Here is a 16423-nt window from a genome sequence, read left to right on the forward strand (position 1 = left end):
ATTCATTGTCAACTGGGAGTTGAATTCTGGAATGTAACCCCCTTTTATTATGGCGATATGTATGGTCCACGGAAGAGACACACTTCACTGGATTAATCATCCTGGACTGAATGGGTCTTGATTACTCCATCACAATTCCTTGGTTATGACATGCCAAAGATAAGCTGAGAGGCCTAGGACAGCCACAGAGGGACACCTGTGTGCACCCAGAGATCAACACTAGGTACTCTAAAAAACCTTAAACTACTCTTTTTAAAAGAAATATTTTTTTATCATCAGGAGGCTTTCCAGCATTTGTATGACTTGAAAGATGTAAGAGTTTGTCATCGGAAGGGACCATTTGAAAGTGATAGAAAGTGAATTCACTTAATTTATGAGCCCTGTGCGATAAGCACCCATTATGCACCCTATAAGCTTCTTGTTGAAATAAGGTTCTGGTATTGAATTGAAAGAAAAAGGAGCCGTAACAGTTCATTTTAGCAATGTTATTTTATCATACAGATTTGGCGTTTTATCATTTTATTTTATACTGTGAAAATGAATGTTTAACCTTTTTATGGAATTTTTATTATGTATTGATGTGACGCTTTTATGGTTTACTGTCATAAACCGAATAAAGTTATACTTGACTTAATATTCACTAATGAAGGATTTATTTTGCTGCCCACAATGTCCTCTATTCACGTCAGATAATTTGGGACATTCATTTCTATGGTTCCCTAAGTCATGTTGCTTCCAGATAGACTTCTCCCAATACAGTTACAGGGTAATTTGCTACAAATTCTGCCCTTTTTCCACAGAGATCTTGGACTCCCGCTAGATGTAATTGTTTTCTAATATTTCTACAAAGGAAGAGGCTTAACTTCACATGCTATCAGGGGCAGCTGGCAATAACAGAGTGGTGGGGCAAGAAAATCGGTAGAGTGGGTGCGTGCACACGTGTGGGGGTACATAAATAAAATTAAAAATAACTTACATTGCAAGTTGCTAATGGACACGTCCTCTTTGCTCCAGTTTTCTTCTCGCTAGGCTCCAGGGTAGACCCCATTGGACTCCATTAATCCAATTCTGGTGATGCTCTCATGCTATTAACCATCAAGAGAGGAGCACCGGGATTGGAGGGAGTGGCCTCTCTCTGTGCTTTTGAGGGCACTGGAGTCCTGTGCTTGTTCTCAATCCAACTGTCTAAGACCGCTGGGCTGAGAGGTTTGAAGCATGCATGTCTGGCTGGCCACTGCAAGACAGCCGGCCAGCGAGGAATGCACACTTTAAACAAGTGCACAGGCAGCCCACCACTCTCCCTGCTACTGGCGCTTAGTTGGCCTTGCCCCGTCCTGACACTTGGTAATAAACTAAAAATATTTATTTAAAAAAATAAAATGGTAATAAACTAAGTTAATTACCATTTTATTTTTCTCTGGGCAGTGTCTGGGGCATTTGTGTGAGTGGGGCGGCGCTCCTCGGCTCTAACGGAGGAGCCGCCTGCATACTATATATAAAAAACGCAACTGAGGCATGCCGGTTAGGGAATTCTTTGCCATTGTGACTATTTCTTTGCCAACATTTATGTAACTAGAATGGTCTAAACACATACCCAGATATATTTATCCACTGGATAAATATGACCATTTCTCTTTGTATACTCATCAGCACAGCTTGACATACTTGGTGGTAACCAGTGAAAGTCTACTGGAACTAGGTTCATCAGCATAGGTCCAGCTGGCCTGAAGCTATGACAGATTTTTAGGTGAACCACTTTCTCTTTGCAAAAATCCTATCTAGATTTCTTGTAGGTAAATGTATCTTGTGTGTCTCTCCTGAAAATGTGTAATGGCTTCCTTCCCTGTGGACCAAAATCACAGAGCCCTGAACTAGAAACACATCAGCTCCATGGAAATGTCTTGTGGGGCTTCTCTCTGGGACTCCTGTTGGGAAGCATCCTGGGCTGGTCTCTCTTTTTGAACTCCATTACAGGTTTAAATTTAAAAAATCAAATATGGCACCTTTTTTTCTGTAAGTGTTTTTTTTTCGCTGTAATGCAGGAATTAATTTATCATATTTTTTCAAAGTAAGAAGTGCATTCATTGATGGTATACCAAGCCTGAGGGAGAGGTTTACTAAACCTGCCAAATGTCCCTTGCTTCAAAAAGGAAATAGCAGAAGAACAATGCTTGGGCAGACCTAGAAAAGTAAGGAATTAGAGGAGGAGGTGGAGGAGCATGAACAGATAATCTCTTGATTATTCACTAGTAAATTCCATTACTCATAATATTTCTTCCTTGTCCCAAACAGTACGCTCATCCTATTTTCTAAGGGGATCCCATCTTACTTCAACGATACCCGGGAGCTTTGGTAACATTATAGGATGAATTGAATGCCAGCTCAGCATTTATGACCACACCGAGGTAACGCAAAGCTCCTTAATGCCAGGGAAAGTTTTGCTTTTCTGTATGCATCAAGGTGCCTATTTTAGGAGTCGTGATGAGACAGCGGGAGTGATAAAGATTACCTGTAAGTAGGTGAGGCCTTATCATATAAATATAGGGTTCCTGCCATTGTGACTAGTTACAGTTACCTTTGGCCATCACTTCTTAGTTCTGGAGTATCTGCAATCAGCACTAACAGAGCCACTACATTAGATCTATTATAGATGTCCTTTTATTATGATAGTCCTATAAAGCTATATAAGAAACTCAATTTTATGAGAACACCCACCCTGCAGCAAACAGTTGAATCTTTAAAAGTTGGAGCAACCAAAAACTTGCGGTATTGCCCACATATTAAAATGCCCGTCAGTCTATAACTAGGGTGCGCTGTTTCTACATGTGCCTATGGTATAAATGGACTCAGTAGGAAAAATAAATATTCTTTAAATTCCCCTTAGACTTAAGACAGCTTATCATGAGCCTCATCAAAACACTAAAAATCAAAATGTAGGTATATAGCTAAATCTGATCTTCGATATTGCGCTAAGCTCTTGGAATGCCTACTGCATGTAAAGTGTAAGGCAACACAAGTGCAAAATGTCACCATATATGTCAAACGTGCTTTGATCAATCGTAAATTTAACAGTTATATACAAGTAATAAGTATAAATGAGTCTTTAAATAGTGAATTATAAAGTGCAATAAACGTGTTGTCCAGCAGAGCAGTCAGTCTCTTTGTCAACGCTTCATTGAAATCATTCTCCATAGCAGAGCCAGAGCCGGGGTCCTCAGCAAAGACGCGATGTGGCTGAAGATTGGACTGGCGAGTCAGTATTCACGTTCAATGCTCGACATCAGCTCTTCTTCTGATAGGTCATACGAAATTTGGCCTTTAGAGTCCGAGGTAAGATTGCTTCTACTGTGACACCTACTCAAAGAAAACAGAAGTACATGTTTGGTATGATGACGTAAGGAGACGAATAAGTGTTGTACAAAGTACAGTCTTTCGCTTGTTAATGTAAAATCTTTTATTAAAATAGTTATTTTCTAACAAACTCCTTTAGCTTGAGAGAGTTGAGAAATGTAATTCGATACTCTCTATTAATTTGATTTATAGCTCGAGGAGGTCAACAATGGAGAATAAATGTGTACATTAGATCATAACCAAATAGATGCATCAATATTACTTTAAAACCTTTTGCTTGCTCATTTGGAAGAGACATCATAAAGCTGACAGATTCATTTAAGGATTTGATATTATGTTTTAAAAATAATGGACTCAGTCCATTTTACGAAGGGAACTTAATGCTCAACAGACCTAAAATACACAACGTAGGTCCTGGATACACTTAAGAGGGCAAATATACAAGTTGTAAGACAGGCCCGCCCATCTCGCAGTTAATGTTCTTAATGAAAGATTTCACAACCCTAAAGTCAGCATCATTCTCCTAGTATGGTCTGATAAAAATAAGCTTTGGCTGTGGTTGTTTTACCAGTGCACTCTCTATTTTTTAGAATTGCACAGTACTCACTGTTGAGTTTAAAAGTCAGGTGAGGAATTATCCTTGTCAAGGCTATTCACAACTGACCAAACGGCTAGGGTTGTAATATACAGATACAAAGTTCAAACAATTTTAATCCATACTGGAATTTTACTATAAAAGAACCCTGATTACCAACACTGGCGAAAATCTTTTGCTTAAGGAGATGCTTCAGGGATCAACCGGGGCACGATTTAAGCAAAAACCCAAATAAGTAACCACTACCAATGAGAAAACGAAAGTACTTGGCAAACCAAATTCAAGACACAATGCTGGAACCAGAATGGTAAACATAACTTCCTCAAGAACTTCATCTTTATTTAAGGAATGCCTGTAGGAGCATGGAATATATGCTACAGCATAAAGGAACGTGTAAGTATTTTGGTTTTTATAGATTTCCAATAAATTGTTAAAATGTCTTATCCAGAGAGAGATATAACCATTGTTTTACGGGTTCCTGCTTGAGCCAGGGCATTATCCCCTTGCTGAGTAAAAAGCTGCTTATAATTCCGATCCCTGCCCAAATAAGGGCATGATCTTACTGTTTAAAGTTTGTCCTGACCTAATAGTCAACTGTGAGTAATGTTTTTTCTGACCATAGGGCTACTATATTACTCTTAATCACGATTTGTTGCAAAATGGTTCAGCTCAGATAGATCTTGTTGAGGGCCGATTGGTGTCAGGTCAAAAAGGACATCATCATCAGTGTACATCAGTATGTGTAAGAAAAGGAATCCTAATTTAGGCAGAAAGAAATTTCAAACAAACATTTTTCCTGCAAGTTATGTAAATACAATGAAGGGGGCAGAAGACCCCCTTGCTTGAACCCATTTTGAGTTTTAACCATTGCTGATAATCATCTATCTCCCCCATTAATACTTTACACCATGTTAACGAATATAATGAAATTATCTGCCACAGAAGATTCGCTGGAATGGCTTGTGGTGCTAGCTTTTTCTAGAGTGCTGCCCTGTTTACACTGCTGAGCTCTGTAGAGAAGTCTATAAAAGCTATCTGCCTCTAGAAGTAACATATCTTTCAATGACAGATTGGAAAAAAGTTACACTACCAGTTACTGAACAGATTGGTCTAAAGCCAGCTTGTTCACATGGTATAATTGCATTTAAAAAAAGCCCATGATGTGAGATGCTCTAATATGCTCCAATCAAAGACCGTCCTCATTGCCTCAGATTTGCAATCTGCCTGTACTTCTTGGGGTTTAACAAAAACTGTTCTGGTAAAGTTGGATTATTATACCTCCCACCCACTATGAAACAGATTTATAACAATAGTGTAATAAGGGGACCAGAAAATTACTCCAAGGTTCCAGGTCCTTCTTCAAGACTATTACTTGGAACTGATCTGGGTCCATTGCCCCTGAGAGTCATGCTCTTTTGTTGAAATTGTCAATTTGATGAGATGTTGGAGGTCCTTAAATAATGAGATGCCCATCAGAGATTTTTACTTTTTTGATCCAGATAACACAAAGAAATCAAACCAGTCCTACTGAGGAACAGATATTGCAGAAGAATATCCTTTGGCCTACATGCCAGGTTTACAAGTTGCCAAAAGTGTCTTAAACTGTTTTCCAGGGCCACACTTTTCAAATCATGTCAGCTCAAATCACCCTGTTTTCTCTCAGGTCTGGCCTGCTTCTTATTCAATATCTAAGTCCTCTATAAACTGCTTACAAATACGCCTATTTACCTCAGCAGACACTTTTAAATCCTGGAGGTCTCTCAGATGCTTATTCTTTCCTTTCATAGCTTTATCTTTTTGTCCTATTGCCTTTACCATTTTTGACTGCAGAGTTCAATCCCAACACTCAGGTTGTCTTCAGCAATGGTAGAAAGATGAGTTTATTAAGATACTGATTTTAGCAGAGTGTAGTCTTGCCAGGTTCCAAGAGAGGACTGACATCTTTGGTTAACTTCTAGGCTGAATATGATCATGTAGTTTACTTTTATTCAATGCTTCTGTGAACCAGGACTGAGATTAAGGTTCATCTTTAATCCTGTCACCCCAAAAAGAGTCAGTCTTCTGAGAGTCACTAACTACTCTACCACTTGTGTCAACTTGAACCTCCACAGAACAAGCTTCTTTCAGGAAGCCCTATGACAATGCATGGGTCAAATTAGATCACGTTGCATACTTTGAAATGCTCGAAGAATTGGTTCAAAACGACTCCCTAAAAACATTGACATGGGCTTGCATCACATCAAAACTATTTCTGTGGCAAAATTACAATAATTTTGAATTGTTGTTGGATTAGATACAAAGGAAAATGTCACCCTCACTCTAGACAGCTCAAAGCTATCTAGAAACAAAACCAACTTGATGTCAGCTGAAGACTGAGATTGCAGTAGAGGATGTGCGGAAAGTAAACTAAAAATTCTAGATCTACTTAGCAGGCTACTCCATCATCATAAGGCCTGTATAGTCAATAGTTGAAAATATGGTGTAATCCATATCTAAAGGTTTTGCTGAATGGGAGCCCTGTACTGAGTTAACATTTTTCCATACAGCTTTCTGCCAAGGCATGTAAATCCTTTTTAACAACAGTAGAAGTGTTATGGCTCAGAAATTCCGCAGCTAGTTGGTTGAGCCTTTGAGTAACATGAGGAACATTATATTCCTCTTGAGGTATAATTAAAATTGAGAATGTATTGATTCATTTCCAGGAAGGGGTAGGAATAACTGTTCCAGTGGAAATACAAGGTTACTGGATGCTTTTTTGCTACTCTGCGCTTCTATGAGTTCCCTTTTTAATTTTTCTTTCCTCTCTTTACCTCTAAAAATTGAACTAACAGTGGTTATGGTGCATCCTTTAGTTGCTTTTTAAAATCGGAGAACAAGATAAGAGCGTGACTTGTTCAACGGGGTAGGGAGAAATCGTCTGCACCATTAGATCTTCTGAAAAAAGCTTCTGCAGGGAAAATATTGATCAATAAGCTTTCACCTTTGTTTTACATTTATCTCGAGCATTGGTTTCCCTGCCTGAGGAGCCATGCTCCTCCTCCTGATATTCCCACCAGGGTTATCATACAGAAGTACAGAGCCCCAGCCCTCAAAAATAAGTGCTGGTGCTCTGCACCGGAAACAACAAGCACAAATTAAGAACTGGATCTGTTAATCTTGCAAATTACTTTACATTTCTGAAATACTCATTACGGGATTTTTGATTTCACTGTAAGTCGTGCACTTTGTGCTTGATTACTGAAAAAAGGTAAAAACATCTACAACTCTAGGTTTACTACAACTGCTTTGCAATTCACAAAGGTTTTCAGATTTACTCCTGCAAAGCTAAGGTTGTTGCAATTTTCTAAGGAGCACGTCTTTAAATATTTGTAAATGCCTTTTGTGTAAAAGCAAATATAGAATTGTTTAGTCGCTTATGATAAAATCTGAAAGCAAATGCAAATCTGTTTTTCCCCAAGGGGAAATTATTGTTTTCCAATGGAGAAACACCTCCTTCTATAAATCATTAATTTGGGGTGTTTCCTACCCATTCCAATCCCGGAAACACATTTTTTCCAGCCCTTGCTATGCCAGAATAATCAGCTGTTTCCAGAGTGATAATGGGCAAAGAAAAAGTTTATGAATGCCCACAAAGTTACAATTATGTAGGTGCGCTCACATTTTCAAGTGCACCCCCACATTATCGCTCCTGCTCTCGGAGCGCATCTATCCATTCTCCTAAATAGTAATTCCAGATCCAAGCCAATTTTTGCATCTCTGTTCTAGTGTCCAGAACATTTTCTTTATTTTAAGTACATGTACCAGTTTTGAAAGACGTGGCCTGGTGAATATGGAGAAGTGTGGCACAATGGTTAGAGCGGCAGACCCTGAAGCAGAGATCTGGCTCAAGACCAGGGTTCAAGTCCCGCTTCGGCAGGTCTTGGGCTTAATTCCCTTGGACCAGATAATTCTCACCTCAGTGCCTAATCTAATTAATGGGTGCAACTCTGGGCAATAGCTTGCTTAATCTCCACAATGGCCCCACCAGTGCTTGGATGGCTGGCTTCACCCTGGGGTGCCCAGGAGTGGGCACCTCACAGGGAAAAGCCAGGAGGGGTTCCATAGTGGTATGAGTACAGTGCCTTGAGACCCTAACAGGTGAGTAGTGCTCTATACAAGTGCAAAGGTTTTTTTATGTGCTCTATATTTCAAACGTTGCTCACACATTTGCGGCCCTGTTTTTTCTCACTCTTTCATAACATCTGCTCTCAGGTGGGAGACCACGACTCGCTTGAAAAACGCTGCAACTGCGCTTTCCCGCTCACAAGTATGATTTACTAGCATGTAGTACCTTAAACCTAATTCAGCCTTTTTTCCACCAAGCCATATGTAATATTTAATTAATGTATCTACTTGTTTTCTGTATTTTATTACAAGCCCCGGAGGCTCCTATTATGCATTCTTTTCTTGCGTTTATTACAATAGCAGCCAAGAAAAAACTACAACTCCCAGCACGCTTAGATGGAAAAACTACAAAATGTTTTCATAAAGTTAAAGCAACTAATCACCTAAATGTAGTAATACAAATTTCTTGACTAGGAGCAACAAGTCCCCTTTTCTTGCTGCTCGCAGTCAAGATAAGTATCATATTCATATCGCTGTTCTTCATAGTTCTTTGCACTTTACATTAAATTATTGTAATTTGTTTTAAAGTGTTTCCCATTAATATTCATTTAATATTTTATTTACACCTATGTGTGATTTTTCAGCATTCAACGTTCACGGAGAGCATTGTTAGTTCGCCAGAGCGCACCACTGACAGAACTCCTGACGCGTTTAAGAATGTTCGCATCATTCTGGTGCTTCATTGATAGAAGTTTGTTCCTCATGTTAGCCGAGCATGTTTTTCTTCAGATGCTTCAAGCTTGGTGTTTTGCATGTTCTATTTCAGGTAGCTGAAGCCTTTATTAATATGACCAAGAACACGTCCTTTCTGGCCTCTCCTCACTTAGGACTGCTTCAATCCGGTTCCATTTTCCAGATACATCGGTGGAAGGCAAGTCTCCTTCTTGTTTGTCACGCCCCTAGTACCGCCTTTTCCCTTTCACCCAGTTCAGCTTTAACCCCTTCGATTCAGGTTTTTTGCAATTCTTTATGACTGTTTAGAGTTGTTTTAGTTCTCATAAATTGAGAAAGTTATCGGAACCCCAACTCATCATTTCTTTTGAAACTCCTCATAACCCTGCCTCTTCGCCTACCTTAGCCCGTTGGGTTAAATAGATCTTGAATTTGGTGGGCATTAATATTTTCATTTTCAGAGCCCACTCTACCAGAGGTGCAATGGCCTCTAAGGCCCTATGGGCTGGAATGAGTCTAGATGACATTCTCAAATCTGCTGATTGGACAAATGTTTCAACTTTTAGAACATTTTATTGTAAACCTGTTTCTCATGTTGCTAATTCTATTGTTGTTATGCTTTAAACTAGCATAATAGAAACCTCCGGGTCTTGTAATAATATGGAGATTTTCTGAGCTTCAGTGAAAGAAAGTCTTGATTTTATTAAAAACACAGAGGTCAGTACTGTCCCACTGCATATGTTTTTAACCCTCCCTCTGTTCCTTCTTAAGTACAAATGTCACCACTAACCAGACATCTTAGAAAAGAGACTCAATTGCAACATGTTCAAGAATTTAATCATTTGCTATTTTTCTCCAACATTCCGTCCAAGAAGGAACATAAGACTTGTTTTGATGACTTGGATTTTAATCATAGGATTCCTCGAGTTGTGAAGTATTTCAAGAACTTCTTTACTCGTCTTTTGACTTTTTCTGTTGTTATGTTTATAGTACTGTTGTTTGAATTCTCCTAACTACTTAGGCAAGAAAAGAGGACTTGTTGCTCCCAGTCAAGACATTTACAGTACTACCTTTATGCGATTGGTTGCTATACCATTATGACAGCATTTTGTAATTTTTCCATCTAAGCATGCTGGGAGTTGTAGTTTTATCTTGGCTGCTAATGTAATAAACACAAGAAAAGAGAACATAATATTTGCCTATGTGTTTTTAATAAAATCAAAAGTTTATTTTACTGAAGATAAGAAAATATCAATTTTCCTCATCTAATTAAAGCAAACGTGTTCTGCGACTTATTGCAGGCATTGTCATATAAACAAGGGATTATTTAGACTAGGAAGCTTGCATTGTACATAAGTACTGAATGGCAGAGCAGCAGCTGAGTGATTGATAGCAGGGCGCGACTTGGGCCCTGTCTTTGATATTTGGGGACTCATTCACAAACCCTTTGCGCCACCATCACTTTTTGCCACGCTCTGGTGGCACTGTGCCCTACTCCATATTTACAAGGCAGAGTTAAGCCACTTTTCGTGGCTTAATGCGGCCTTGTAAATATGGGCCACCCGACGCAGTTTTCTGAGGCAAAGGGGCATGCAATGGGTGTTGATGTGGGCATATCCATGCAATACCCATTGCTTTTTTACACTACCCTAGATTTATAAGGTAACGTAAATCTGAGGCAGCTCTAAAAACTAATGCTTCCCCAGGGGTGGCGTTAGAGTGGCACAATGAGGAGAAATGCTTTTATTTCTCCACGTTTTTTGCTCTTACTATGTGAAGGAGCAAATCACCATTAATGTCTGTTTTTATGCAGGAATGTGTGCCTTCCTGCGCAAAATCAAGCCCCCCTGCAACGCAGGCATCCTTGCACCATGGTGCAAGGGTGCCTGCATTGGGTCTATGCAGCTGATTTAGCGCCGGCACAGGGGAAACAACAGTGATGCATTGTATTCTGGTAAATATGGTGCATCTCTGCATTTTGCAAATGGCACAGTTCTGTACAGCAAAATTACTTGCAGCACCACATTTTGCCATTTCCTCGTAAATGAAGCCCTTGCAGTCTAAAGCTACTCGAGGAGAGGATGAGATTGTAGTAAGGGATGATTTCCTGAATTTAGCATCAGGCTCTTTATTGTCACAAGGAGGTGAGAGCAGTGCTGTGATGTACTAATTTGGTGTGCAATGGTCTTTCACAGGTGGAGAGTTGTGGGAAGGATGATGAGTCCTGAAATTTATGACTAGCTTAACTACTTTTCCAGACTAGGAACCTTTGGCGTTTATGGAGGCAATATGGAAATTAGATGGTAAGGTCTTGCACTCAAGCTGGCCTGTTGGTAGCCTGAGTTCCAAATTTCTTTCTTCCCAGTGGATGAACAAGTCTTGAGAGAGCCAACTCTTTGTCATGCACTCAAATGAAACCAGGAGCAAACCAGGAAAAAACAGGTATCAAGTGATATTCCTATGATTGGCACGTGTAATTATAGCGAAATTGTACATTTTACATGGATTACTCATGGATGTTTTATCCATGAAGGAGTTACGTGTTGGCGCAAATGTTGTTACTGGGTTGCTTTTGTGCCATAGCGCAAGATTTAGAGTAGCACCAAAACTGCTTTCTAAATATAGCGATCCACACTTTTTTCCCATTCACCCAACACAATGCTGCCGTCTTTGATGCAGAACTGTGCTTTGTAAATGTTAGTTAATATGGGCCTAATACTTTAGAGGAGCACAGAGAGGTTTGATGTTGGAGATACGCAGGAAGTTATGGTTGACTTATTGAATACTCTGTTAATCGTGACTTTTCAGGGGTAAGTGGATGTTTTTTTATCTATCAGGAGTGAGGTGGGTAATAAAGAGACCAGAAGCATTGTCAAGCCTGGTTTCAGACAGTGGTAGTGTGCTAATGGCATGTTCAAAGGCAAGGTCATCGAGATGAGCCACGGAGTGATTTTGACTTTGGAATTTGAAGAAGAATACAGTTTTAAGGTTCACGCAGAGGTGAATTCTGCATTGTGTAGGTGAAGAAGGGAGAAACAGACCTTAGTTAGACCTTAGTTAGACTTAGTTAGCTACACTTCTGCGAAAGATTGAGCGGACCAGGGAGGCTCCTCTGTGCGACGGCTGCCACTTCATTACCCTCTCCTTCCTCAGTGATGTATGCAGCAGTCTGTAATGTGTAGACAGGATGAAGATGTAGGAGGGAGCTAATTGTGTAACAATGTCAAGGTCCCTGGTAGTAGTGACACGAAGAAGGCTCTTCTCTCTCTATTGGCTCAGGCAGCGCTGAAAGAAGTGCAGCTGAGCAAGTGGAGTGGTTATGAGAATAGCACACTTAGGCAGCTTCCACATTAGATTTCACTGTTGATGTAGCAATCTTACATGTGCTGCCCAACAGGAGATGTAGTTGAGTGATAAAGAGGTGATTATTGGTGGTGGGCTTAGCTGGGGTGCACTTAACTGGTGGTGGATGATCTTTGGAGTGCATGTCCTAAGTGCCGAATGGGGAGACACAGCACCCATGTAGTCTCAGTGACGATGGCACCTGAGTTGGTGGGTTTCGACAGTCCAAAAAGTTCTTTGCCAGGGGTGGCTGTTAAAAGAAGAACTGATTTCCAGACCAAACTAAGCAACAGTAACTAGGCCCAAGCATGTCAAGCGTCTATTTGTAGCAGGGCTCAAAGAAGGAAGAAATTAGTATGATAAATTTGCTAACAAATAGGTTGATAGGGAACCACTATGCCTTAGTGCTGTTCTTTGCTTGCTTCTGCTAATAGTTGGAAAGGAGTTGGACACAAACTCAAACCAGGTGGCTGGTTGAAGGAATTCTTGCAGGGTAGAAGATTAGAGATTAGGCCCTGGCTATTATTGAGGGTCAGTCGGTAGGATTGTTCAGATGCGGGTAGTCTGGACTTTGTGGTTAGGTGATAGAGGTTTCAAAGGTTTCGAGGAGCTCAAGTGTCCGACACCATCTTTTTAAGGAGACGTCTTATCATCTCATCAATTACAATCTTCTTTGCAATTACAACAGTAATGGTACTGATGAGGGTATCACAAATATTGGCATAACTTGCAGTATAACTAGAATTTCCATATTAAAAAATTCTGTTACTGAAGGATTATGACACAATCACAATTTCAGCACGAAACATTTCAAGAAGTTTCAATATACATTACTAGAAATTAAAAGAATGAAACAAACCCCTTCAGTTCATATGTATGCATGATTATATAGGGCTATAAAGCAGGAATGTGGCCACTTCCCCGATGTGCTCCCCAAGAATGAGTGACTTACACAAGTTTAAAAAAGGTTCACTTTTATGCTTTATCAACAATGAAAGAACGATCCAGCGGCATACGATATACTTACTTGTTTGAGAGAATAATATTCTGTTCATCCTTTGTGTTTCTTGTGAACAAGTCCTAAAAACAGAGAAAATAACTTATCTGAAACATAGCATATGGTTGGACGTTCTTAAGAAAGTTGTACTGTGCCAACAACATATAGTTCCAGATATACTAGGTTATATGAGAAAAATAATTAGGGTTCGATGGTTGCCAATAATTCCACTAATTTTGTGTCATTTTCACTTGCTTCTCCTGCTCTCGCACATTCCCTCATTAAAGCTATTCTTTACAAGCTACCCCTTAAACAGTTTTCTTCAAGGCACAACATTCTCCTCAAAAAGTGTTTTCACCATTTTAGTATTAAAAGCATTTGTTATTGAGGAAAAATGTGCAAACTTTAATGTAAAAATAAACTAGCATTTGCAATGCAACGGGTCTCGCGTTTGCTCGTGTTAGAGCTGATAGCGTTGTAAACTTCTAACTGGACTTTTCACTCGTCATGAAACCTGTCGGCAAAAGTGCAATAACCGGAAAAAGTGCAATTAAGTGTGTAACAGGGTCGATATTATGTAAAGCACTCGACTTCTGCCAAGCGAGATCACGCTGGGAAAATAGAGAAAAAGTAGTCCACGAACCTCGTATGTTTTCTGTACTTGGTCAATGTGCTCGAGGAGGGCTATCCACCGGAAAAGCCATGACGTATGCATGCCTTCCGCTAATGAAATCAAGCAGATTCTAACAGGCAAGCCCACGAACCAATGACAGACACTGACGTGACGTGGACGGGGCTCCGAGCCCTTTTTAATTCCCAAAGCGTCGCGCTCAGCGAAATGCATGCGCAAGCGCATGCGACGCAGGCTCGACCCTAAAAATGACGTGTGTTGTCTTCTTAGGTAGTCTTAATCACTAATTGTGATTTCATACCTGTAGTTGCGATCTTTAAATTTCATTTTTAATGTAGTTGTTGATATATTTCATACACAAAACTAATATAGTACGTTGAAAATTAATTTGAATTACCAGTTTAAAAATATAGATTCCCCAAATCTAAACATGGACCATAATGGCAACTGACTGTCTCTCTACAAATGTATGTACATCATCATTTCTCATGGTAAATGAGACTATGCTTCTCACTGATATAATTCTAGTAAGTTTTCATTGCTAATGTTGTCCCATACGGGATCTGACCACTGGCTCAATCTATTGCATGCACAGGGCCAGACTGGGAACCCAAAGCAGTCCTGGCAGCTTTGATGGACCAGGCCCCATGAAGTAGGGGGGGGGTGTTGCATGCACGTGTGCGGCACTGCTGCTTTTGTTACTGGAGGCCAATATTGCAGCACCGCTGCAAAACCGCCCACCTAATAACTAAACTGGCCCTAACCACTGCATAACCGACCCCCACTCTTCCACCCTCACTGGAAAACGCCTGATGCTCTCTTCTGCCAATCGGGCTCTGTTCATGCTGCTCTTTTGCTACTGGGTGTCTCCTTCCAGAAATGCTGCACTTTAATAGCTCTGAAGTGGGGGACGATGGTCACATTAATTTCTTGGTTTGGCCCTCTATGTTAATTAGCAAAGCTATGTGGAACAGCTGCAAATTTACTGAAGTATACAAATCACCTAGCCTGTAATTCATATTCCAGGGTGCATGAGCGAGGCATGCTAGAAACACAGGACTATGCTTTTTCGAAAATATTTTAAAATGTTGTATTAAATGGAAGTGTTTTTTTTAATCTGTTACATGTTTTTAGGTAATGCGTAATATGTAATTTTTATGCGCAATTATTGTATGGCTTCATTGTAAAGCTGAAACAACAAATTAATTTAAAAGTAAATGACCACTAACTCTTTATAAATGCAAACTATTTGTTTCCACTGTGCTCCTAAAACTTTAACTCTCCCATGTTGATATTATCTGCTAAAGCCTTTTTTGGTAAATATTCAGCGAAGATAAGCTTAAATTATATTTGATAAAAGTCCCTAAATTATCATTACATCAATGTGGGCTCCACGTTCGTTTCACAGATTACCCATCGTTACATGTTTTGCAGGTTGGAAAGGGGGGTGATGCAGTTATATTGCAGGATTTTCACCATTCTGAGCTGCAAAACATGGAACATTGTGTTTTTCCCTGCACAATTTCGTTAGGTTTGACTTGCAGAACTTTATGCATGCATATCGCTAAGTCCAAGCAGTAATTACGTACAAGCTGCTTTTTGATTCAGGTTCAAGCTCCTGTGTAAACCGAAATTAGGGTTACTGGGGCGCTCAAAATGAAGTCCTGAGTGGGCGGTGGGTGCCACAGCAAGGAGATGAAATGTGTTTACAGCACGTGTCATGCAAACAATTGCTAGGTCTTAGAATCTTTAGTCAAGGTAACTTACATAGGAATTAAGTTACACAGACATAAAGACAGTATTATAGAAGGGTGACCAACGGAGCAGTCTTAGTGAAATGTAGGATTCGGGATCAATATAGTACTCAACATCCTCAAAGCATTGGTTATATGGTTATATGCGTAAGAATCAGAGCTCAAGTCCTTATGACAGAAACATGTCAACAGATGAGCAGCAGACGTTTGCAGCTTTGTACATCATACATCATCAGTAGTTCCAGACAGAGACGATCAGAATATACCACATATGAGAATACAAGGGTAAAACTGCCTGTTGTCTGTTGTGGCCAAGCCAGCAATGGTAAGATACTTTAACGCATTTAAAGATCAAATAAACTGGTTTCCTTGACCAAGTAGATCCGGGTGTCCATGCAAGTGCCCTGATTGATCAAGAGTTTATGACAAGACCGGAGGCTCCTATTATGCTTTCTTTTCCTGCTTTATTTCAATAGCAGCCAAGAGAGAACACCAATCCCAGGGGTTTGTGAAACAGGCAACCAATGGGAGAACTAGAATAACAAGTTAGCCAATCACAACAATCTGCACTATAACGGTATACCAATCCTGACTGCAAGCAGCCCTCTTTTCTTGCTGCTCGCAGTCAAGATAAGTATATCTTTTAGTGCTTGGTAAAAAATATCTCCGTATTGTTGTCTATTTACACTGTTCTAATATTAATTTCAAGGGTTACTTGTAACTGTAGTTGTAAGCGTGTTCATGCCTGTATTCTCTAAATGTCATATTACTTTTTATTAACGCTCGCAAAGCGTTTCCTCAGGCACTTTCCCCAACTCGCGTAGCCGTGCTAACGTTCCATTGTGAACGCCGGCTGGCGCGAGTCTCATCTCACCGGCATTCTTCCTTCGCTCCATTCCTGAGCGCTTCAATTCCAA

The 16423-nt window shown here is 40.0% G+C and overlaps 1 protein-coding gene across 1 annotated transcript in view; it reads right to left on the minus strand.

Annotated features, from left to right (window-relative positions):
- Positions 1-2640: 2640 nt before the first annotated feature.
- The window catches only part of LOC138296611 (uncharacterized), a 56441-nt gene continuing 42658 nt past the window's right edge, over positions 2641-16423 (minus strand). The window contains exons 2-3 of the mRNA XM_069235923.1: positions 13152-13204; positions 2641-3354 (exon numbers count right to left, since the gene is read on the minus strand). Coding sequence (XP_069092024.1) covers positions 3255-3354; positions 13152-13204 — 153 coding nt within the window. The 3' untranslated portion in view covers positions 2641-3254. The remainder of the gene's footprint in view (positions 3355-13151; positions 13205-16423) is intronic.

This window comes from Pleurodeles waltl, chromosome 5 (assembly GCF_031143425.1).
Source record: "Pleurodeles waltl isolate 20211129_DDA chromosome 5, aPleWal1.hap1.20221129, whole genome shotgun sequence".
Classification (NCBI taxonomy): Eukaryota; Metazoa; Chordata; class Amphibia; order Caudata; family Salamandridae; genus Pleurodeles; species Pleurodeles waltl.